Source organism: Ursus arctos, unplaced genomic scaffold (genome assembly GCF_023065955.2).
Source record: "Ursus arctos isolate Adak ecotype North America unplaced genomic scaffold, UrsArc2.0 scaffold_3, whole genome shotgun sequence".
Lineage (NCBI taxonomy): Eukaryota > Metazoa > Chordata > Mammalia > Carnivora > Ursidae > Ursus > Ursus arctos.
The window spans coordinates 60,596,133-60,620,711 of NW_026622985.1; the positions used below are offsets into that span (position 1 = coordinate 60,596,133).

At 45.0% G+C, this 24,579-nt stretch overlaps 1 protein-coding gene across 4 annotated transcripts in view; it reads left to right on the top strand.

Moving 5' to 3' along the window:
- The first annotated feature begins 344 nt into the window (after nt 1-344).
- BMPER (BMP binding endothelial regulator) overlaps nt 345-24,579 on the top strand; it is a 241,060-nt gene continuing 216,825 nt past the window's right edge. For 2 of the 4 annotated variants that reach the window (XM_026509040.4, XM_044387486.3), the window contains exons 1-2: nt 352-1,606; nt 2,612-2,697. In XM_026509040.4, the coding sequence (XP_026364825.3) occupies nt 1,474-1,606; nt 2,612-2,697 (219 nt within the window). In that variant the 5' untranslated portion in view covers nt 352-1,473. Of the gene's footprint in view, nt 1,607-2,611; nt 2,698-24,579 lie in introns of all 4 variants that reach the window. The other 2 variants (XM_044387480.3, XM_057304229.1) reach the window with 2 other exon arrangements.

The following is a 24,579-nucleotide window of genomic DNA, read 5'->3' on the forward strand; positions in this document are numbered from 1 at the left end:
TCCCAACCTGCGCCTTCGCAATTTGGTTATAAAAATTCTTCTCCCCTCTAGTACAACCGCTCTTTGAGCAGAGGGTGGTAGGGCTTGGGCAGAAGGCCGCGATTCGGACGGAGGTATCCGCTGGGCGTACAGTCGGGCTCGCCGACACCCAGGACTGCAGAGGCAAGAAGGCGCAGCCAAGCTGCGACGGCGACAGAGCTCCAAGCTGCGAAGGCAGCGGTGGCGCCCCCCCGCCAGAGATTAGCAGCCCGGCGGGTCCCTCCCTCTTTCGCGGGTGAATGAATGATTAGTCAAACGGCACCTCCCCGCCCCAGTGCGCCGGAGGTTGGAAGGGAGGAGTCTTGGAGCGACTGTTCCCCTTTTTAAGGGCGAAAAGCGTTCGCCTCTGTGCTTTTATTAATCGACCTTGCATGTCGTTTCAACTTCTGTCCTCCCTAGAGTCAGGACGCGCAGACACTTAAGCACAGAACACTGATGTCGAAGGCGCCTCGCCCCTCTGCCGCTCAGCCCCGCAGTCCGCTGTCGCGCCCCCGCCAGAGGGAAGCAAAGCAGGGAGTGAAAAGTTGCTGGGCCCCTCCTGCGCCCCGTTTGTCGCTCCTTCCCAAAGCTGGGGGCACCTGGGAGACAGCAGGGTGGCTAGGCGCCCCTGCGCTCCATTTTCTGCTTTCTCATAGGGTTGGGGCACCCGGCGTGAGCAGCAGTGGTGCGGCATCCCCTGTTAGGGGAGGGTTCCCCCGGGAAAGGGAGGAGGCACCGAGCGCGCCGGTCGGTGGAGACACGCCTGCCCTGCTCGGATCTGCGCCCCGGGGTTGGGGGCCTCCCTGGAGGGGCTGCGGAGAGGGCTGGACGCCTGGCTGAGACGTGTCCGGGGCGCGGGGTTCTTGCGCCTGGGCGCCCCCAGCGGGTTCCGGGAGGCGGCTGGTGCGCCCCTGTGCTGGGCGCGGGAGCGAGCGCGCGCGCCGGCCGGGCGGAGAGCCGGCGGGGCCGGCGGGAGGTGGGGAGTGCAGGAGTGGAGGACGCGGCGGCAGCGGCAGCGCCCCGGGCAGTAGCTGCAGCCCGGGCGGCGGCTGCGGAGTCGGTGTGCGCAGTAGGCAGCGCAGCCTCTCTTCTCGGCCTATCTCCGGTTGCTCCGACATCCCCTTCCTCCCAGCCCCGACTCTGGCGCAGGGTGGCCGACGACTAAGCCGCTGCTAGCAACTACCTAAAAAAAAAAAAAAAAAGAAAGAAAAAGAAAAAAAAAAAAGAAAAAAAAAGCCGCATTGGAGGAGCCTGGCCGCAGGACCCCTCCTCCCTGGCGCCCCTCACCCCTCGCTCCCCCCGCCCCCCCCCGCCGCTCCCGGGCGCCCGCCTCCCTCCTTCGCGGACTGTCTCCCGACTCGCCGGCTGAGAGCCCTTTTTGACTGCGAGCGGCGGTAGCGGAGCAGAGGCGGCGGCGCGGGACGTGCAGTCGCCCGGGATTCCCTCCAGGTGACGATGCTCTGGTTCTCCGGCGTCAGGGCTCTGGCTGAGCGTCCCTGCCGGCGCTCGCCCGGGATTACCTGCTGCGTCTTGCTGCTGCTCAATTGCTCGGGGGTCCCCATGTCTCTGGCTTCCTCCTTCTTGACAGGTAGGGGAGGGGGCGGGAGGGACCGGCCCTCCCGGACGCTGGCTTGGTACCTGGGAGAGGAGGCGCTGGCTTGCCCCGGGGACGCGAGGGTGGGGATCGAGCACCCTGGCGCCTGCTACTCGCTGGCGGATGAGGATGAAGCGAAGCCCGCCGTGTTAAGGGGTGGGAAGGCAGTGAGTAGGTTAAGGGATGGAGGACTGAGAGGCTATTCACATGAGTATAGTGATAGAAATTTCTTTATTTTTGTTTTCCTCAACCCTTATTTTGATTTCTTCTCCTGTGCATATCAAGGAAAAATTCGCACCGTTTTCCACACATCCTTCTTTCTCACTCTATAAGGTTCCAATATAGCATCTGTGTTAGGAGTGCTTTTTAAAGCACTGGCTCTCCAGACTTTGAATTTGAAGAAACTGTCATATTTAAAAAAGGTAATACTAGCAGGATATAATGATGATACGCTTTCAGGCAGGTGAAGACCTCAGCAGCTATTCTGAAGGACATACTTTACTGACACCTGGTGCAGAAAAGAAAATATTAAGTCAATTTCTAAGAGAAGAGGAGAAAGGATTGTTTCAAAAAGTGATTTAAACTCAAGACAATCTGAGTCAGATTCATATAAAGGCCTGTTCGTTGACGCAGTCCTGAGTTCCGTTCAGCCCTAATGTCCACTTTGAAATTTTTTTTGCATATGGGGGTATGTGCTTAGTTGAAATGCCTTCATCGAGGAGGAGTATTATTAAACACTCAGTGAAAGAGTTGGATTTGTGCTTAAGCCATCTGAGAGCAGAAAATCTGTCTCTATATAACATTCTTTTAAAAAAAATTTAAATAAAACTATTTAAAATAATTATTTTTTGGGGGGAATTTGTTTTTGTTGAGTTTGATAATTTAAAACTCATTAGGGATTTCTGAATTTGGTAGTTGCTTCAAAGAAGGGTTAGTGTAAAAAATTAAATGTTTGCAATAATGCAATTAAGCAAAATTAAATTTTTTTTTTCACTTCAGGTTCTGTTGCAAAATGTGAAAATGAAGGTGAAGTCCTCCAGATTCCATTTATCACAGACAATCCTTGTATAATGTGTGTCTGCTTGGTAAGTATGGGGATCAGGTAATGTGAAGTCAATTGCTCTCTTTGACAAGGTGAATCCATTAAATGTAATAATATAACCAGATCTTCAAAATTGTTTTTAGTCATTACAGAACTGCACATAGCTGGTGAATTGAATTCAGCTGAATTTCTGAGTTTTATAACTTTGGTACTTTCTGTTTCATCAGGCTTAGGATTCTTATTTTTGACATCATCCTTATAGAAAAAAAATTAAGATGGACTTTGTACAGCACTGTCCCCGTGATAATTACTGTTGACACTGTCTGTTCACAGAATGGCTGTTGCTACAAAATCAGGTGCCATCAAACTTTCTGCCTTGGTTCTGTCGTCTTAGTGAGAAAATGGTGAGATAACATTTAGGTATAAAGGTCAGGGATAAGGTATGTGACAAAGGGAAAGAGAGGTGACAGTCACAAAGAAGAAACCTGAGGACAAGACGTAATCTTGGGTTTCTTTGCCCGTTGTACCCTAAGATCTCAAAAACAGTCTTTATATTTCTGATCTGGATGCATGAGTCAGAAAAGACATTCTATCCTTAACAGAGAATGACACTTGGCTGTCAGCTGCTTAATTAACACTGGCAGTGGCTAATAGATTCAAAAACATAACTTGTTTCAATTTATTTTAGTTTAAGAGTAAATGATAAGATGGAATGAGTAACCGCATGGGGAAGATTAAGTTATATGAACAAGAAGTTCTGAGATGAAATAGTGACTCACAAGGAGCAACATTTTTGCTTGAGAGTGTTTTATATGCCAATCACCATTGGCAAAACTTGGTTAAGAACTACACGTCACAAAACCCTGCTGGAAAAACATTCAGGCAGTCAAATGCAAAGCCCTAAAGTGATAGATGACTGCTAGTTATCAGATCAACATGCTGTATGGAACTGGCGAAGGAAGTCTTCTCAATTTAGGTGAAAGCCAAGCCATCTGGGTTTAAACTACCCAAACTTTTTCATGACAAGGGATGAGGTCAATGTTGCAAAATGATAAATGAGTGAAGGTGAATGCCTGTATCAAATGATTAGCAGGTTCTGAAGACTAAGGGAATCAACAAACAGAAGTAAAAATGCAGTACATTTGCTGAGATGGTAAATATTGCTGCCAATTAAAAGCCGAGAGGGGGGCTCTTTGGATTTTGTTTATGAGTTGCCATGTTAATTAGTGATCCTTCACTAAAGGACCTGTTGAAAAGAAGCTTTGTGTTTAAATTTTGTATCTGTTGTATATTTACAAATGCAGTGGGTTGGGGGGGGTAGAGATAACCTTCCCCCTTCATTGATCTTATCTGTATAATATGAGTGAATTATTTTATCTTAATCTTTTAAGATTTCAGGGGAAATTCCTGAGTAACATTTAAATGTGCTTGGAGCTCCGCATGTGAAAATACTGTTTCTTTTTCCTCAGCATTCTTACTACTTATGAAGTTTAAACATAGAGTTTGCAAAACTGTTCCCAAGTAACATTATGAAAAACTCTATACAGAGCAATCCCCCTTGTCAGTATTCTCCTCAGGGTAGAAAATCGTGCCTTTCTCTGAAAGCACAGCCTTACTGATAATACAAGATGTTAGAATCTTCCCATTTTGAAGCTAAAGAAATGAATCTGAAGAGAAAAGATGAATCAGTTGGAATTCAAGTGGGAATGATTATTTATCCTGGAAAAGTATTGATTAAGTTCAGAAGGACAGTCGGTTCATTTATATCTTTAACATTTAGAGGTATCTGCTTTGAGTGAGACCTGTCAGAAATCCTTTCTAAATGTGGGGCGCCTGGGTGGCACAGCGGTTAAGCATCTGCCTTCGGCTCAGGGCGTGATCCCGGCGTTATGGGATCGAGCCCCACATCAGGCTCCTCTGCTATGAGCCTGCTTCTTCCTCTCCCACTCCCCCTGCTTGTGTTCCCTCTCTCGCTGGCTGTCTCTATCTCTGTCGAATAAATAAATAAAATCTTTAAAAAAAAAAATCCTTTCTAAATGTGTAAAGTCGTGACTCTGGGAATCCAACTCACTTGTTATTTGGGAGATGCCTCAGAGTTCTTTCAGGAGCTGGAAGGTTTGGTGATATGTTATCCTGACCTTGCCTCGTGTAGGATTACGGGACCCAAGCTATCATAGTCAGTGCTTCCCAAACATTTGTAATGACTTGATAAAATTGAGAAGGAATAGATGATTGGCCACTTCTGTATTTGCATGTGTTCTTGTAAGTTTCCAAGGGATCCGCTGCAGACCAAGGATTTCAAAGCACCATAGACGGCTGTGAGGCTGGTTGACATTTTTATAGCTAGGTTGGAAGGTAGATATATTTAGCAGATAGATAATATCAGTAGTAGCAATATTTATATTGCTGGCAATGATCTAAGCATGTATTATTTCATATAACCTTCACAAAAATTCTTTGAGGACTTTTACCCCCATTCTACAGACAAGGAAACTGAGGCTAAAGGAGTCTTGTAGCTTGGCTTGTGAAGTTCATATGTTAGTAGATAGAGCTGGAACTCGCTCTCGGTTTTGTCTGCCTGTAGAGCTCATACCTATAATCGAGTGGAACAGGCTATTCGCTTAGTTAAAGATGTGAAAAAGCAAGGAAAAAATAGAAAGATTGTTGAGTTATTTTACTTCTCGGTGCTGCTTGAGTTATTTTGTTTTTTTCTTTTGAGTCGTTTTGGAGTTCGGTTAGCTGACATTTGTTAATCACATTATATGAAAGGAAAATCTCGTTATGATTTCAGTTGACCGGCAGGGAGCTTTAGTTGTGAGCTAGTTTTATGTATGTACATTAAGAGCGTATGTAATAGTCAAAACTGTACTTTGGATAAAGAAAATAGTCCTATTTAGTTTGTGTTGGTCCGGCCTTTTGGCAAAAAGGTACCTAAAGCTGAGCGCAAGCTCATATCTTGTTTCATAACATGTACTTAAAAAAAAAAAAAAGCTAACCTCAACGTATGCTTAAAAAAGACGTAAAATGTTACAGTTGGGAGGAAATAGGTGGCACAAAGTTCTGTGTATAATTGCAGTGTAAAAGCTTGAAAAACCCCGCAAAATCAACTTGGCCTGATTTAAACTTTTAAGCTCCGAAATGTTTTAAAGGTGGAATGAGCTCATTTCTGTGGGAATTTTGAGGATGACAGCGAATGCAGTGGCCACGGCAAGCAGAACCGAATAATTGTATTCTCATTTATCCTCACCTGCTGAGGCCCAGCATCTTGCCAGAATCAGCTATGATCCAAGAATAACCTGTCGGTTAGCTGGTGAGAGATATAGTTTTAAAGTGTAGGAGTCAGAAAGCTTCAGTTCATCTATTCAAGGGGAAGGTGAGAACTTGGACTGCTGTCATGAAATTGAGGGAATCCAGTGGGCAGTTTAGATTAAAGATGCAAGTGCTCCATTGTTTAGTTAGAAAGCAAAGCGTAGCTTTTCCCCACCTTAAAAAATGGTCTTTTATGGGGCTGAGGAAGAAAAGGCTCAGACTTACTGCTGTTTTGTACGATTGCCGCCCCCCCCATGCTTTTCTGCTGGAATTTTCCCCCCAGAATGCCTAGGAAAACACATGGGTGTCTTTCCTGAAGTACAGCGATAAGAGCCAGTCACGTTCAGATAAGGAATCCAAAGCAATTCTCGGGATCTTTTGGGCATCCCCAGATCCACCAAGTGTGCCTGGGAGGTGGTACCCCTACTTCTTGTCCCTTTCCACCTAACTGTCACATACAAGGAAACAGGACAAGCCAGTGAGTTCGGCCCGGTACTGGAAACCTGAGAAAACTTTGGGGCCAGGACTCAGAAAACCGGAAGTCAGTCAGAGCTTAGTTTGGCATACATTTTGTTCAGCAAAAAACATTATTCTGAGGTTTGAATTTCCTCTTTTAAATCCAGAGGTGCAATGTAGAAGTGGACCCTCTGCTCATAAAGAGCAATGTGAAATTTGGTGTTACAAGAAGCGGGGCTCCACCTCTCTTGGAGTCAACCAAGTGCTGAGAACAGAGGAGACTTTGTCTGCTGTCTTCTACTTTTTAATCACAAAAATCCTCTGTCACTAAACAAGTAGCTACCAGCATCTTCGGTTCTCCGGGTGCCTTATCTCTATAAAATCCTCATGTTCTTTTATTGTTTAAATTAGCTGGCTAGAGAGTAGATGTCATTATCTGAACAAGTGTTAGGCACATGTTTGAGAATGAGGGAGATAATGTTGTATTAGGATTTATCGTGTGTGTGTGTGTGTGTGTGTGTGTGTGTGTGTGTGAGAGAGAGAGAGAGAGAGAGAGAGAAAGGAAATAGGGAGCAGGCAAGATGTGTTCAGACAGACACTGCCCTTACTATGTGCACATATACACAGATTATCATATCTTTTAAAAATTGTTTCATATCATGTTTAGACTTTGGATGCTAAGGAAGTGATGAGGATTTGTGTGTTTATTTATTTACTTTCTGTTTAGAAGGTATTGTGATCAATTGCCTTTCCATAAAACAATGTATTCAATAGAGTGGTTTTAAGGGGAGGTATCTTATTTATAGCACTGTGCTGGAAAGTTCACCAGTACCAGTTCTGAGGCAGTTATTTCTACCCATGCTTTATCGAGGCTAAGAGAGGCCGAGCAAATATCCTGAGCTTATCCAGTTCCTAAGAGACAGACTGGGATGTGAAGCCAGTGCCTTCTCCACTAAACCGATTTGCTTTTACTAGTTGTTTACTATTTACAGACGTCTATAAATACTTCCAAGGGCTTCAGAGAGTTATTTCAACCTTGGCAAAGCTGACACAGGCTCTCTTTGGGGGCGGGTAGAGTGATTTTGGTCTTGTAGTGCACACCAAGTCTGGAATTTGGGGGGCCCTTTCAAAGGCAGACCCACAGTTCAGGCAGCTTTTGTCTGGCATTGCATCATATTTTGGCAAAGAGCTTTGGCGCTGGCATCGGACAGCCCTGGGTTCCAATCTAGGTTCTGTCACTCACTGGTGGTGAACTTGGGAAGGTCACCTTACCTTTCTAAGGCTTGGTTTCCTCATCTGGAGAGCGGGATGAACTCAGTATGAAGCTCAGAGAGCTGCCGTGGGAATGAAGTGAGTGAGGCAGCATGGAAAGCTTGGCCCAGAGTTTGGCGTGGAGTAAGCTCTCTAGAATGATTCATTGTTGTTGTTGTTGATGATGACATTATTGTTTAAATTCTTATTTCCTCACATGGAATAAGATGCAAAGTTTCATCAGAAAAGGAAGAAAAAAAAAAAAAGAAGCAGCAGCATGGGGATAATGATGCCAAGCCCACCCATCGTTATGAATGAACAGGGCTAAGTCAGGAACATTTGTGGGCTTTTCTGTCCCTCCAGACTTGGACTGGGCTGATCTAGGCTGCTTCCTTATTGGTCCAGTGGTCTGCGAGCCCTGGTGTAAGTTTTCCCCTTGCTCTCCATTAAACACTAAAAAAACTTTCCATGGAAGAGGGGCCTCGTTTTTCTGCAGAGTATTTACATCTCTATGCCTGTGGGGTCACCTTCACTTGTACTTTTATTGGCAGAGGGATAGAGTTGGGACTCAGGAGCGCCGTAATTCTGGAAAAACTGCCTAGTGGTCTGGCAGCGTGGGGATTTTCCTGGCCCGCCTCGTGGAAGTCTGTCAACCCCATTCCAGACTTGAGTGGGTTTTTGCTGCCCATTTACTCGTGTGCTCCCCTTCCCCAGTCCCATCCCCATCCCATTTTAAACATGCTTTCATTTCACTTGTAGACTCTGGCCTTTCAAGTGCGTACCAATGGCGAACTGTGTTTTAAGTGTAGGAAATAATGCTGAGGAAGGGGAGCCCTTCTGCAGACTGGGATACAGAGACGGTGAGGCAGAAGAGGAGGACATAGTTAGAAAAGTCAGGCAAGGCAAAACGATGGAAAATAAAGTCAATTAATAAACATTTGTGGCACAAATAAAGGATATCACTTTTTTGCACCCTCTTCGGTGGCACTTCTGTCCAGCTGATGGTATATTGACTCCTTTGTGATAAAAAGAAGAAATAACACCACCTTTCATGACACCGGGAGGTTGAGTGTGCTTGTGGAACTTAGTAAAGATCAGCAAATGAGCTGAGTGTATATTTTAAGACCTCTTGATTCCCAGATCTAATTCTATAAGACACTTCTCAAAGCACTAGGGATAGCAGGTTATAATTTCAATAATATTATTCTTTCTTCCTTCTCTCCGTACCAAATTCTCCCCTTCCATTTTCTTTTATTATTTTTAGCCTTTTCTGTGTTTGAAGCATTGTGCTGGTTGGGCACCTCGGGGAGGCAAAGACCAACAGGACAGATTCTTGCCCACGACCTAATGGGGGAGAAAGACCCACGCATAAATAAGTTCCACAGGGGTGACAGAAAAAGCACTATAATCGACTCGAACCCAAGTACTAGGGGAGTTGCAGTTGAATTCTGACTGAATTATCTGGGACCCTGACGGGTGGAGGAAAGCTGGTCTTGGCAAGGCGTCTTTGGAAGAAAGGCACGGAGGCGTGTGTGCCTGGGGATTGTGGAAGTGGCCGTGTCCCGAGTGCCCACAGCTCTGGTGGAAGCTGGAGTCAGGAAACTGGGTGGAGTGCAGTAATAAGGAGATCGGTTCCACTCATGTAATTGGGAGGATTTCCTATTTTGTTGCAGCCACATGACACAATCAGATGTGTTTTCTATAAATGCCTCGAGGAGCTTTCGTGGGCATGTTTCAGTTGTGGAGAGGCTGGAGTTTGGACAATAGACTCCAGGAATGTGTTGTGGTCGGGGAAGAGCAAGCAGCAAGCAGGTGAGAGTAAGCAGCATGGGCAGTGGGAATGGAAGGAGACGTTGGGATAAGCCAGTGTCGCTCATTCTTTTGAATTTCTTTAACCACCTTCCAATTCTAGAATATGTGGTTTAAAAGACTCTAAGCCACGCCCAGCAAGACAGTAGTTAAAATGCAGTGTCATTATGGTAGAGTGATGTGCTAGGGTGTCTCTGTAGCAGTCACTTTGCTAATCACTTGGTGTCTCTAGAGCAGGGTGCTGCCACCTGAGTAGAATAGTTTACTTCCCAGGGCTCCCTTTTCAAAATTCCATTTTTGTTCTCCACTGTTGTGTGACTCATTTGGCAAATTATTGCATGTGGTAGATATTACCATGGTAGTATGTGTTCTCAGAGGTAGCACAAATTTTATACACTAGTCAAAATTGGGTTGCTCCCCTTAAAAAAGTCTACCACTGTGCTGGGACCCCTAGACTTGCAGAGGAATTTTAGAGCCCAAGTTGATAGAACTTGGCAATAGAAGAGATGGCAGAAGTGAGAGATGGGATGGATTAGAGGGAATTTCGAGAGTTCTACCGGTGGTATAGACAATGTAGGAAGAGAAGAGGTCACTGATACAAGTGCGTTGGAATGAGTTTAAACCTGATGAGTTGGCTTTGATGACCTTCCAGGTAGAATAGCTCAGTAGGCTCGTGAGAGAAATCAGGACCAGAGGACAGACATTTGTTAACTGCCTGAACTGATATACACTGCAACACTTTGGGAATAAGTTATTTGTCTACACTGAGCTTTCAAGAAATGGGCCTACAAGAGTAATTGGAAGAAGGGTTATATTTAAGGAAAGGGTAGAAAGAGAGAAACCCATGACAGAGATTGAGAAGTAGTTATAGGAGAAGGAGCAGAACCAGGAAAGTGCAGGCCAAGGCAGAAGATGTTTGAAGAACAGAGAGACCAGTGGTATTAAATATTGCAGCGTTAGACTGAAGATTCTAGGAGACTATCAAAGAAAGACCTTTTTCATCATCTTATTGGACTCCTGGAAACAATCAGTGATGGTGCCCACGTCCCTAATACCTGCTGTATGTTTTCACATGGAATAGAGTTCATCGTAGATGGAATTTGCTGGAACCCTATTTGATAGAAATCCAGAATTAAGATTGCTGTAGGGATTTTGAAAATTTAGAGCAAAAATCACAAATTTTCCAAACTTTGATTTGGAAAGATCTTAGTAAAAGTGAATAAATACCACATGAAACTTTAAAAGGTACCAAAACAAAACTAATTTCATGGATAAAAGTAACATACTTTCCCAAACATCTTTGGAATGTTTCTATAGTTAAGTGCAAAATGGACAAGGCCACATTGAGGCTTTTATTATTATTATTGTTATTATTATGAATAAGAGCAACAATATAAAAGAGCCTGGCTAATATAAAATCTTACCATTATAAACTTTCAAGTTTGTTCTATTAAACTGCTAATGGTGCTTTAAAAAATATTATGATATAATTTAATCCCTTAGCTAGATCTTCAGGAAAAATATTTTCTTTCTTCACTAAATGTTTAATATCTGCTTTGTCATTGAAATATAGCCGTGGGGTGGCAGCGTTGGCGTCTGAAATTATGGGTTCAAGTCTCAGGGGGTCCCGCTGCTAGCTGTGCACCACTGAACAGGTGACTTGTACTCTCTGAGCCTTAGTTGTGAGTCCTGGGCAAGTCGCAATGGTGTGTGCACCCTTCAGCTTCATCTCTAAAGAGGAATAATCATACAGACCCTAATCTGTTGACTGGAGCTATTAACTGAGGTGATGTGTGTGGGTTAAATGCACTGATGTTTGTGAAAGGCCTTTGTTAAGAGTATAAATGGAATTATTAAGGGCAAGAATTTGAATAGAAGACAGTGAAGTGTATGCCATAGCTTTTAGCAGATAATTTAAAAAGTATATTTTTTAAAGAACAATAGTGTAGTGATTCGTATGTCTATGCATTAATAGTTGTAAGGCTCTGGGTGAATTGCCTAATATTCTGTATCTCTTTATCTTCATTGTAGGGCTTTGGTCAGAACTGTGGGTTAAAACATGTAAAGTTCTAGGGGCGCCTGGGTGGCTCAGTCGTTAAGCGTCTGCCTTTGGCTCAGGGCGTGATACCAGCATTCTGGAATCGAGCCTCACATCAGGCTCCTGTGCTGGGAGCCTGCTTCTTCCTCTCCCACTCCCCCTGCTTGTGTTCCCTCTCTCTCTGGCTGTCTCTCTCTCTCTCTCAAATAAATAAATAAAATCTTAAAAAAAAGAAAAAAAATACCATGTAAAGTTCTAGGGGCACCTAGGTGGTTCAGTCAGTTAAGTGTCTGCTCTTGATTTTGGTTCAGGTCATGTTCTCAGGGTCCTGAGACTGAGCCCGGTGTGGGGCTCCGCACTCAGCATAGAGTCTGCTTGGGATTCTCTTTCTCCCTCTCCCTCTACCCCTCCCCCCATGCATGCTGGCGTGTGCGCTCTCTCTCTCTCTCTCTCTCAAATAAATAAATAAAAAAAAATAAATACTAAAATCTTTAAAACAACAACACAAGCATGTAAAGTTTTTAGAACAGGTTCTGGAATATGGTAAGCACTTCCGAAACAATAGCTACTGCCACTGTCACTGTCGATGCAATGCTTTTAAGAAGTGATGAAATGGACCCGTGTGAAATATGTTTACTGTGAATTTCTGTTAGGGTAGACAACGGAACTTCGATAGACGTGATTGCTATCTTTTCTAATAGAAGATGGAAAATGCTGGTCATATTGGGACTTCGCAAGATGGATGGCTGCTCTGTTTTTTGTCTTCAAAGACTCACCTGCTTGGTTGGCGCCCCTCTGCAGATAGCTAAGCACAACATTGCCTTTGTTGTGAAGCTAGTTGTCCTCTTTCAGCACTTGCTGTTGAATCAGGAGGTGGCAGGTGGGGGGCAAGGATGTAAACCCGACTCCCGAGTGGACCTGCTAAGCTGGCACTGGCGAGCCACCCCCCCACCCCCCGTCTGAGAGTGTGCCGAGTCCTGCTCTCTGACCACAGTCGCTCAGGCATGCCCGTGCTGTGGGGCCTCACCCTCTCCAGGCTAACCCCAGAGTCACTGATGGGACTGGATTTGGACTCGAGGGCCCTACAAATCCATGCAGCTTTGAAGGTGTGCAGCCCACGGTCCCATCCCCTGCTCTCCGGGTGTGAGCCATCTTCTCTTCGCCCCCATGCTCTGTGTCGTGATGTAGTGACTTGGGTGAGTGCATGTCTTACGAGATGAAGTCTGCAAGTCTAAGAACCTTGTCCAGTCATCTCTGCAAGCGCCATATCTACAGCGAGAGGTCTGCAACCTTGGGACTTGAGTAGGAGTCAGCCTGGAGTTTCCTGTTTATAGTTTGGGTTGTTAACACTTGGGCTAGCTCCCCCTAGAATGGAACTCCAAGTTCCAAAACATGATTCTCCCAGAGAGTTTGTCACAGAAGGTCAACCCTCTCTATAAAAGACATCCTAAATAATCATTACAAAAACACATTTTCCCCTTTGAAAGGAATGTACTCACATTTGAAAATGTAGAGTCCTATAGACACTAAGACCTGCTTTTCTTTGTGACAAAGGGAACATTCCCTCTTAGAGAAACATCCTGCTGTCAAACGCAGCAATGTGTGTGACAGTAGAGGAGGTGTGAGAGGGAAGGATCTGGGATTACCTCACTTTTGCTTTCAAAAGTCACAATGAAAAATGCCTCCCCATCCTTGCTGCTGCCGGAGCCGGTCATTTCCTCCTCCTTCTAGTGAGGCTAGCTCCGAAACCTTGACACAAGCCTTAATGTTTACATTGGGTTTTGGATGTTAGCTCCCTTGGCTTCTGGAAGCCGAGTCTGTTGAAAATTATGTTTTTCTTTTAAGGACAAAGGCCTTATTGTATGTACATGTCGTATAGTGTAATGAGGTTTTTTTTTTTTTTCTTTCTTTTCTTTTTTAATGTTAGGTAATGGGTGGTACTAACCCAGCTCTGCCAAATGAGAAGTTCAAAGGCGGGTCTGTAACCTGAATGGCAGTTTTAAGGTTTCACGCAGGTAACTCCACAAGAGAAAATGAGAGGGTGGGGCAAGTAGCATCTTCGCTGACCAGACTGTGTTCCCCGATGCTGCACTTTGATGGAATAACCGTCAAGCGACTCTGGGAGAGGATCTGCGGCATGAGTGATGATGCCCCAGAGATACTTCAAAGAGAATGACAGTGATAATGAAAATGAGAGCGATGACACTGAGCCCATTTTAACTTATAAAAGCAGGCATTTCCAAAATTGCTCTTGTATTCTTGGTCAGATAAATAGATTTTGGCTGGATGGTTTTTCATGGCTGCTGAGGCTGGCAGGCGTAGGCTGAGCATCTTATGTTTAGAGCCTGTGTGGTGGGTCTCTCTGGTGGTGCTGTGGGCCCTCTCAGCTGTGGGTGACCTCAGGAAGATGAGACCGGGAAACCAGGCCTGGCCCACAGAAAGGAGGCACGAAAACCAGAAGGCCCAAAGCTGTTCTTGTATTCGTTCGGTCCTCAGTGAGAGACATTTTTAGGTTCCTTATCTTAATTATTTTTTCTTTTTCTCTGTAAGCATTGTTTTTTTTCCCCACCTATCTTTCCTAGGTTCCTCTCTGAGACATCTGTGGACCCGGCCATGGCTTTAAGGTTCCTTTCACCCTCACTGCTTTCTTTTTCGTGAGCAAAGTAATGACATTTGCATTCCTTTTCATATTTCTTATTGGAAAATACGGGGGGGGGGAATTCCTTTTCTGTTTTATTTTCTCATTAAGCAGAAGTGTCTGAGGCAAGATGTGACCCTCTTGGGTCGGATGCCCCTGCATTGTGTCTGTGGTCTGTGGTGCTTGAAGCTTCTGCCTCTGCAAAAGCCTGGCTGTGCCGTGTTTGACTGCCCCTTTCTGTCCCTTTTCTTTACAGAAATTCACAAATCCTGGAGGCTCTCACAGACTGCTGGGTCTCTCCTGCTTTGTGGATTTATAGTGTAAAAGCAGTAGCATCAAGACATTTCATGTAGCAGTGTTTCTTGGTCTCGGGGGGACATTATATTCTGAATGAGAGGACATGAAAGATTAATCAGATATTCTCCCGCTTGAGAGCTGCTATGCCAAAACAGTTTAGGGTCTCACCATGTACCTGTGTTCATGCTCCTTGTGGGGAATGGTGCCTATTGGAATTGAGACGTGGTGATTTCCTGTTTTCAAGCGATGTGAAACAATGGTTCTGTGCCCGGTGGGACCCACTAGAGGTCAGCTCCCAGTTCCATTAGCACATAGGTGAGCACTGGGATGGAAATTCCTTTTCCCTAAGAGGTGACTCAAGTTGGAATTTGGGGAAGAGCTGGATGGCCAGGAAGGGGGCAGGGATATGCCCTTTTTCCGAGTCTCATTAGTCCAGGGGTGGTTTCTGTTGTACGAGCTAGGCCTTCTTTCTCCTTACTGGGATGTGCTGGGCATGCATGTCCCACAGACCAGTGGCTTCCTTTTTCTTGTGAGTGCGTGTGTGTGTGTGTGTGTGTGGGGAATAGTTGGGATTTATTAAAAACATACACATTTTTTTTTCTGTTTTGTATAAACCATACACTGGACAAGGGCAAAGAGAAGCTTGCTTAAAGTAATTTACACACTATTTGACCAAGTGACAGACATATACAGTTCCCGGATTTTGGTGTTTGACTGAAGTATATGAAAATTTTGATATTTGGTGTTGACCTACAGAAACAGCAATTTTTGTGGTTCAACCTCATGCATACTTTGAGCATCTTAAGGCTTTTTCACTGGAGATAGTAACTCCGACAGGTTATTGCAGTGTATCTGAATGAGGGGGCCTTTAAATTAAGGGCAAATTTACACCGGGTCCATAAACTAAACATAAAATGTGGTGATATAGTAAAACATGAAGACCTCTAAATCTCTGAACCCTCAGCTCTGAATTAATGGGCTCTCTGTACATCCTCAGACCCTTCTGGTGGTGGTGGGGGTAGAGAGGAGGTAGAGAGGGAAGCGTTCACCTTCATACCAATGAGAGGGAACACATGACACAGTGTGTGCTCTGCAGGGAATGTGGGAGCTGAGTTTTAGGACTGACGGAGGGAAATGATTGATGGTCATTAAACTCAGCACATATTTATTGAGCATTTATGTTAATAATGGCCTGAGGCACTGTGAGATTGGAAAAACACTTTTTAAAAAAATGGACAAAAAGATTAAATTATGTTCCAGGTAGTTTTGAAGTTAGATATCTTATATTGCTCTGGAGTAGTAGCAAATTGATGAACTTACGTAAGCCACGGATATTAACTCTTGGTTGGAATATTTGATTAATCAGAACAAATTATTATTCCTTGACTGTGATAGGTTATATATATACATACACACAGGCATAATATGTATGTATTTCATATAACATTAAGATAATGGATCTAGTTTGCAAACTACCTTCTATTCCTAGAGTCTAAAATAAAAGTGTGAACATGGGGTTGAGCCAGTAGTCATGTGCGTGTGGGGGGAGGCCCTTCCAGCGGAGTTTTGGGCACTGCTGACAAGGAGCAGACAATTGTGTCCCCATGGCTGGCAGCCCCTCCCTCTTCCTGGTCCTCTCCCAGATACTTTGACATGACTTCTTATGTTATCTCACATTAACAAGTCAGTGGTAAGGATTTTGCCTTCGGCTCTCAGGTTGTAATGTGCCTAAGAACCAGGAGGGAGCTTGTTAAAAATGCAGATTCAGGGGTCCTCCTCCAGAGACTCTGACTCCAAGGTCTGGTGGAGACCAGAGAATCTCCATTTTTAATGAACTCTTCCAGTGACTCTACACGGGGGGGGCAATTTTTGGAAAACTCTTCCCAACTGAGGTTAGTGGAAAGAGAAGGATGTATAAATAGAAACATAAATATAGGTAAATTCCCCAATGAATCAACAACACATTAAATAGGGGTTAGGGGCAATTGAAGTTCTGTTATTGATACAAAACTTAACAGTAGGTCAACTCTCATTTATAGAATATTATTTTTGTGGGGGCTTTCACATAGTTCTCTTGCATGTTAATGGTATTTATTGAAGTGCTACTTTTTCTCTTCATGTCGTTTCTCTCTCAATCCTCCTCTAGTCACCCAATCGGAATTAATCATTTGTTCCTCGAAGACTTATGTTGGTCACTCTTACTATAACCCTTACTCCTGCCTGCCCTGAAGTTTTGTTGATTATTTACATGGACTCTCTCCTGTTGGACTTAAAGCTTTTTCAAGGCAGGAATCATGTCTGACTTCTCACTACCATTCGAAGCATCTAGAATAGTACCTCTTAACAACTATTTTATGAATAGATACTATGTTCGTAAGTTAGGGGGAACCTGAACTTCAGTTTCTTCAAAACCACACTGTGAGGTAGGGTAGGTAGGTTTTCTCAAGAAACCTATTTCACAGGTGAAATAATTAAAGCTCAGAAAAGTAAAGCAAGACAAAATTCACACTGCAAACAAGCCAGAGTTGGGACTATGATTCAAGTACGGGAATCCTGCAGCATCCCGGGTAGACTCCACTGAGATATCTTTCAGAGAATGTTTCCTGACCACAAGGGTTGAGAAAGCACCCAGGGAGGGTGAGGGGGTGAGTGAGAGAGACCCAGCAAATAACTTCCCTGGGCTTTAGGGTTTTAACAGTCCTTGTGGTCCAGTTAGGTAGAGTCCTGACTGGCGCCTTTGGGTGGGACGGGGTGACCCTCTGGGTTGCTGCCAGCCTGTTCGTATGATGGATTCCCACAGGGATACACTCTCTCTTCTGTGGTCTTTCTGTGATGGGCAGCAGCTGCAGGATAAAGCCAATGTGACGGATGTTTGTTGCTTCTTCAGCATGAGCCAACTAGATGTAGCAATTTGACAAAACAGCCAGGGTTTTCGGACCGATTTGCTGGGCTCCAGCAGCATCTGGAGGAAACAGGCAGTCGATAAGGAGTTGAGGGCCAGGTGAGGTGGGGTTTGGAGATACCCCACCGCAATCCCTTCCATCCCCTAACCTCCATAATAGGAGCCGTTCCCTTCTGCTAACCATATCTGTGCAGCAGGCACCTTCCTCGTCCAGAACAGAGTATTCTGGGAAACCTGAGTTCTTTCCTCTCCCTTCGTGTCATCCCATTTGTGCCCACACCTTCCTTTCCGTGATCAGGGAGAATGTAAAGTCGAGCTGTTCCCTTCACTCAATTCTGGTCACGTTGCTAAACTGTTTCCCATACTTTTAATGAGAATCCTTTAAAAAAAAAAATTTTTTAAAAATTGGCCTGGCATTCCATTGTTCCAGGGTTTCACCTTTATCATCTCCATCTTTATTATTTTTTACCATGTTATTTTCTTTCTCTGTTATTAGCTCAGCATTTCCATGATGTCACCACTCCTCGAGTTTTCTGTCTTGTTTTTCTCAGTTTCAGTTTCTAGTTCTTGGTTTCAGCCTGATAATGAAACGTACAAGCAGAATTACAGTGGGGTGGTTGTTCTTCCTACACATACCATGGCGGCCAGACATGTGAGTGATGGGGTGTCCAGTGGGGAGCCCTCTGGCACACGCAGAGTTGGAAGCACCACGTCGCAGGCCATTTGTGATAAGGATTAAGAAAAGGATGGCTAGGAAAAGCTAAAGGCTGGCTTAGGGCAGAGCCGAGTGCCTAGGTGGGGGGTTAGGAAATATTTTCTGCTAGTGACGATGTGCTGATATCGTTGAGCCTGGTGGAGGGAATGCCCAGGGGAACTTTAACAGCCTTCCAATATGTGGGAAGAAAATTCTTTGTTGAAAGGACAGAGAGGAGTACAAATCCCACGGTTGCAACATATCTTTAGCTCCAGCTTCTCTGCTGGCCTTTCTGCCTCTCGCTCACTTCCAGAGTGAGCCCCAAAGTGGTTGTGGGGTGTTGGCTTCCCTGCTTCTTGGCCAGTGCCTGCCTGTGAGTACAGGCCTCTTCCCTAGATCCCTCTATCCTAGTTACCCTGCCGTGGATGAGATCACACTCCCAGCTTTGAGCCACATTTGCTGGGATCAGAAATTGAAAGCAGGGTCTGACTATGGACTGTATTCATCCCAGAGTTTTGGCTCTAGGTCTTAGTATAACTGAGAAGGAAAAGTTAAAATAAAGGATTTCTCCCTTCCTTTTTTTTCCATTACTCCTAAGGGTTAATGTTCTCTCCCTCCCACACTCTTCCTCAGTACTCAGCTAGCCTTTGGTCACTAGGCTCTGGTGGGTCCGAGCCTTGTTGGTTGGGGATATTGGTCCTAGAATTTTTCCCTGGTATTGTCAGCTCTTCTAGCCAGTCAGAATTTTCCTAAACTTGAGTCTATTTCCTCAGAGATGTAGCTTGGCAGGCACAGTGTTTATTAGCAGTAGGGGCAAGGAGCACCCAGCAGTGGCCAAGACAACATCTATTGAGCCTCAAATGGCTGACAGTGACAGGCCCATCCTGAAGTATCCTGGTCTCTAGGTATCTGGCATGGTGGCAGGTGCTGAGAGAAGGTGACCTCTGGTGGTCACTGGATTAATGTAATAATCTCAGGCAGTGATTTAGTACAGGTGTGTGTGCTCGTGCACGTGTGTGTGTTTAGTACAGGGTGTGTGTGTGTGTGTGTGTGTGTAAGGACTTACATATGTAGTATTCTCTCAGCATTTGCGTGATGGATTTATAAGAATTTTGTTTATATGGCTACTCTTTCCTGGACTTTTTTTTTTTTTTTTTTACTGAGTCTTTCATACCTTCTCAAACTTTAAATATTGGAGGGCCCCAAGATCCAATCAAGATGTTTTCTCTGTTTACATTTACCCTAGGTGATTGTATACAGATCCATGGCTTAAAAACCATCAATATGCTGAGCGTTCCCATAGTCATGCTCCCAGCTCTCTCACCCTTCAAGTGCAGAGTCCTATCCGAATGTGCCCATGAAGGTCCAGGAAGCATCTCCGACTTAAGATGGCCCAAGCAGAGATTTCTGTCCCATCCCTCACCCAAATGTAGTCTTTTCCAGCCAGCGATGTCGGCCGCAGTGTTCCATTTTCCTAGGCCATGAGCCATGGGGTTTTTGATTCCTCTTTCTCTTATACCCTATGTTCAATCTATTAGCAAATCTTGACAGCAAAACCTTGAAAATATACCTGGGAATTTCTGAGTACCTCCATGATCACTTTTTTCCTCTGGACAATATATTGTCAATCAGTGACATTTAAAATTATATATCCAATTATTTCAGTTATTTATGAGAAACCCTCTAGTGGCTTCTCATCTCAGTGGTAACACAGTCTGATGTATAACCGTGGTCTGCAAGGCCCTCTGAGATCTGGCTCCTGCTGCTGCCTCCGGCCTCTGCTTCCAGTGCGTCCCTCCACCCCTCACTGTGTCCGACTTCACTCCTGGGCTCCCAGCACACAAAATACCCAACACCCTCTCAACAAAGGTGCTTGCCTTTGTTCTTTCCTGTACCTGGAACACACTTATCCAATATATTACCTATTCTCATCCCCTCACTCCGGTCTCAGAGCAAATGTTTCCTTAGTAGAGGGTCAGAAAGATTTGGGGGAGGGGTGGGACAGAGATCTCTGTTTGGGCCATCTTAAGTCAGAGATATTTCTGGACATCCATGGGCACATTCGAATAGGAGTCTGCCCTTGAAGGGTGAGAGAGCTGGGAGCATGACTGTGGGAACGTTCAGCATATCGATGGTTTTTAAACCACGAATCTGTATAAAATCACCTAGGGTAAGAATGTAAACAGAGAAAATGTCTTGTTGGATTTCACTCTCCCCAATTCTGTGCCCTTGTCCTGCTTCATTTTCTCCGAAGTCCTTGTCAGTGCCTGTTATTATGCAGTTATTGGCTTCCTGTAGGTCTCCCGACTAGAATATCGGCCATGTGAGGATGTCAGATCTGATGTTCATGCTGTACCCCCAGGGCCTGAGATGGTGCTAGGCCCACTCTGTGCTTATCGGTCAGATAAACGAGTATGTGCTATTTGTGTTTAACTGTTTGATTCAATAATTTAAAGATCTAACTAATTCCAACCACCAAAATTAAATCACGAAATTTCATTTCTACTCCAAATGCTGCTTTTTCTGTAATGAAGACTTGCCTTTTTCATAGCTCATGTGACTTGGCATATCGAGGCTGATGGTGGGGGAATTATACAAAGACATTAAAAGATGAAAAGTTGCTTCCAGTGAACAATAATATAATCAGAGTAAAATATATAACTATAAGCAATAACAATTATAAAACAAAATTTTTCTCATAGAAAACTTTTTTAAAAAAAGCTCTTTCTGTGCATACTTGGTAGCATGATCATTATCAGCTTTGGAATGTAAATTAAAATTTAATATGTTGGTATTTTTATACTTTACCTAAGACATTTTACAGATACAAGACCAGCAGGGTATGTTAAGTCTCGAAATTTCAGAGAGCAAGGAAAATGTGGCACAAACAATTTCCCCATGATACACATTCAGACACACTGTGGGGCCGCCGAAGACGCTGGGCCGTGTGGCTGCACCTATGCTGGAATGTTCTGGAATGTCCTCCGTGGAGGAGATTCCTTGAGTGGGTTGTCCCATCCCAAGGTGCTGACACATGTAGGTCAGATTCTGTCTCAGTGAGATAATTGTACAACAAAACTTCTTGAAGTCTCAGACGTTCAGTGGCCCGCATAGCAGCTTAGGAACCCAGATGGGTTGGATGGTCTCAGGGTGTTTGTGGCGGTGGAATTTGGTTGGAGCTGACCTTTTCCTCCTCTGAACCCATGCAGAGCAGTATGCGCCACTCGTGTTGCAACACAGGAGGTGCTTTGCCGTGTTTATGCGCTGGCCCCTCTCCCTCTTGGACTGTAAGCTCTTCTAGGGCAGAAGATGTATCTGATTCATATTTGCTGTTCCCAGCAAAACCTGGCCCCGTGCCCGGCCAGCAGCAGGGGCTCAAACAATATTTGTCAAACAGATTCATGGATTTTTAGTCAGCTAGATTTGAATTCTGCAGTGCGAATGTTTAACCTGCAGAAAAAATCCGAGTTTAGAGCCAAGATGTCACATTTCCTAAAGGCCATTTGTTTTCTGTTGACGCTTTTGTCTTGTGTTAGAGGTTAAAGATTTCAAGAAGCTGTTTTATGGTGAAACTTTAAAAAACCAATTATTAAGGGTAATAACCATGCTTGACCCTTACTTTTTAAAAGTGGGGCACGTGGTGTGAATCCCTTTAGCAGCAAGTTTATGTAAGTAATATTTTGTGGGTAACTAGCCACTTTCATTTCTTTATAACACTTTAATCAAAGTGGATTATATGCAAAATTTGCATTTGTTGATTGTTTAATGCATTTGAAAATGAAAGCTAGTGGATTCAAATTGCATTCTAAACCTATGAAATAAATCTGTGGCTTGTCCAGTTCCTTCTGACACCTGCACGTGGCCCTTGGGAAGGCCTTGGTGAAGAGAACACGCTGCTAATGGCCGTGGTGAATGAGTCAGACCAACCCTAGCTCACAGAACAGTCTTCATATGGGAAAGCTCTCTGGGGCTGGTTTTTTCAGTTCCAGCCGGCTAGAGGGCCCCTGCTTCCCTTTGCTTCCCCGCCTGATGTTCTTCAGGCTCACTGGACACCCTCTGTAGTTAGTATTGACGTGAAGACGACCCAGGAGCAGGGATCTTTCCAGCACCGATGCATCACGCCACCCTTACCGTTATCTGGAGGCAGGACGGTAGGAACCAGCTCTAAAGCCTGCCATCCCAGGGGTCCCTTTGAAAGCCTCTGTGATTGCTGGTGGTCAGGGTCAATTGTGCAGATGTCTTTAAAAGTGTCTCACTAGTGACCAGAAAGTTACTTTGTCAAGATGACAGATGGACTGCAAGCAGCCCCTCCGCCCTGCCTCTTCCCTGTGATGTCAGCTCCATTTACTTGTCAAGAGAAGGTATTTTTGTAGCTCCCAACAGCGCACGGGCTTTCATGGGCAACCTGTGAAAACGCTTCTGTCCTGTGAAAAATCTGCTCAGTGGCTTGTTGTTGACCCACAGGAGTCAGGGGCGTTTGAGGACCTGGTGAGTCCCACCCACTGTGGGTGATGCAGGCAGCCGTGTGTGCTGATGAGGGGGATGCGTTTCAGGGCTGGCCGCGTGCAGACATGGTTTACCGCCGCCAGTCACCCGGGCAGGACACAAATGGGGTCTAAGACACTCCATGTCCGTATTTCGGACATTTTCCTTCTCGGCAGAGAATCGTCTATGTGCACAATGAAAAGGGTTCATTGAGTTCCCAGCCACTTTGTATAGCCGGGGAGCCCAGCTTTCACACGGTGGTGGGCCAGGAAAGCACTGCCCAAGTCAGATCTCCAGCTCTCCTTCCTGACCATCAGATTGCAACCTTTCCGGTGGAAGTTGCTCTGATTTTATTATTATTTTTAACTCTTTCACCTTCCCTCCTCAGTCTCTCCAATGCCCCTGCCAACCTGGTGGGCAGTCTCCCTGCTGTCCCCCGAAGGGTGGGAAGCCGGCTTCTGCCCTCTGCGTCATAGATCTTGCTGGTGGTTGGAGTTGGGCTCCCAGCATCTGGAGAGTCAAAGAGCTCACCAGCAATGCATACAAATGGCCATAGAATTTTAACTCACCTTTCCTTTCTGCTTGCTTTTCGGGTGGAGGAAGAAGTGGATTCATTATTCTTCATGTGCTGAAGGCCACACAGCGATGTAAAATAGTAGGAGGTGTTGGGAGAGGCGGCTGGACTGCTCGTGTTTGAGGCTGTACTTCTTTGCAGGACTCCAGCCCCTCTCGCCCCTGGTCAGGAGTCCGTGGACATTTTCTCAGGAGCACCGGCTCCATCCCACATCCCATCTCTTTGATTCCCTTTTGCTGGGGGATGGGAGAGGAGTAGGCTTGAGAATTGGGGCCAAATAAAGAAAGGATGCCACCTCTACACCTCTCAGTTCACATACCTGGCTGCTGTTGCCTGGCAGGAGGGGACACAGTCCATCTTCTGGTCTTCCATCCTGCTTCTGGGAGCCTGAGTGCTCAGAGCTGCATCTGTGATGGGGTCCAGTATGCTTAAGCCACTGGCTGCTTTTGTTCCATCCATCACGGTTACGTGAATGTGGAGCTGCCAGCGGACCCCTTGCTTAGACGATGTACAGTCTAATAAAAAACAGGCAGTGCTACTTTCTTTAGGCTACTATTTTTATTTGCTGGTTATTTCTTTTGTGTTCTGCCATCTCTAATGTTTTGGTTCTATTTCAAAATATGATTAAACAGAATGAGGAGCTGTTTGACACTGCCCTGTTTTAAATCAGAGCTTACTTGAGTAGCTGGGACATTCTAATGGCCTGTGTTTCTTTGTTCTGAGAGTTCGTTGAAAAGGAAAAAAAAAAAAAAAAAAAAAAAAAAAGCCAGACCTAAATCCTTAAACAGCATAGGACCCCAAACAATCCCTTCCAACAAACTAAAGCCTATTAAACAAGAATTGAAATGTTGGGTAAGTTAAATATAAAAAGGCCTTCTTATGAACCCCCTGCTGCTTCTGCTGGCACGTGTCATATTTTCAAGGTACAATATCAGGAGAGCACTGTCATTTAGTGATGTATGAGGGCCATATATCATCAGAACATCGTCTTTGTAGCGGATATGGGTACTAAAAGACACGATTCTGGCCAGACAGAACAGCAGGGGGTCTTACTTCTTTTCTCCACCCCCCCTGCCCCTTCTGCCATTTTCTTTAATCTCCCTCTGTTTTGTGTTGCAGAGAAGTGAATTTCTTCATGGGATATGACTTGTTGCAAAATAATCGGGGGGCCCCAGTGGGCTTCATAAAATCTTTTAAATGGCCAAGCTTCAAGAGCAGCTTTGTTCAGAGTTTGTACTGTTAGCTGGGCCGGGGGAGGCGGCATATGCCAGGGTCCAGGTCTCTGGGGTAAAGGCTCACTGAGCCTAGACAGGAGGAAGAAAGAATAACACTCCCAGACACAGTGCGATGAATTGTGTGATGTCCTTGCAAGATGCTTTCACATTAAGTCTCCAAAAATATGTTCTTGCCAGGTATTTTTATCTCTAGACTCCAAAAGAATAGCCTCTGGAGGCTGCCAGCCTCCTGGGAGA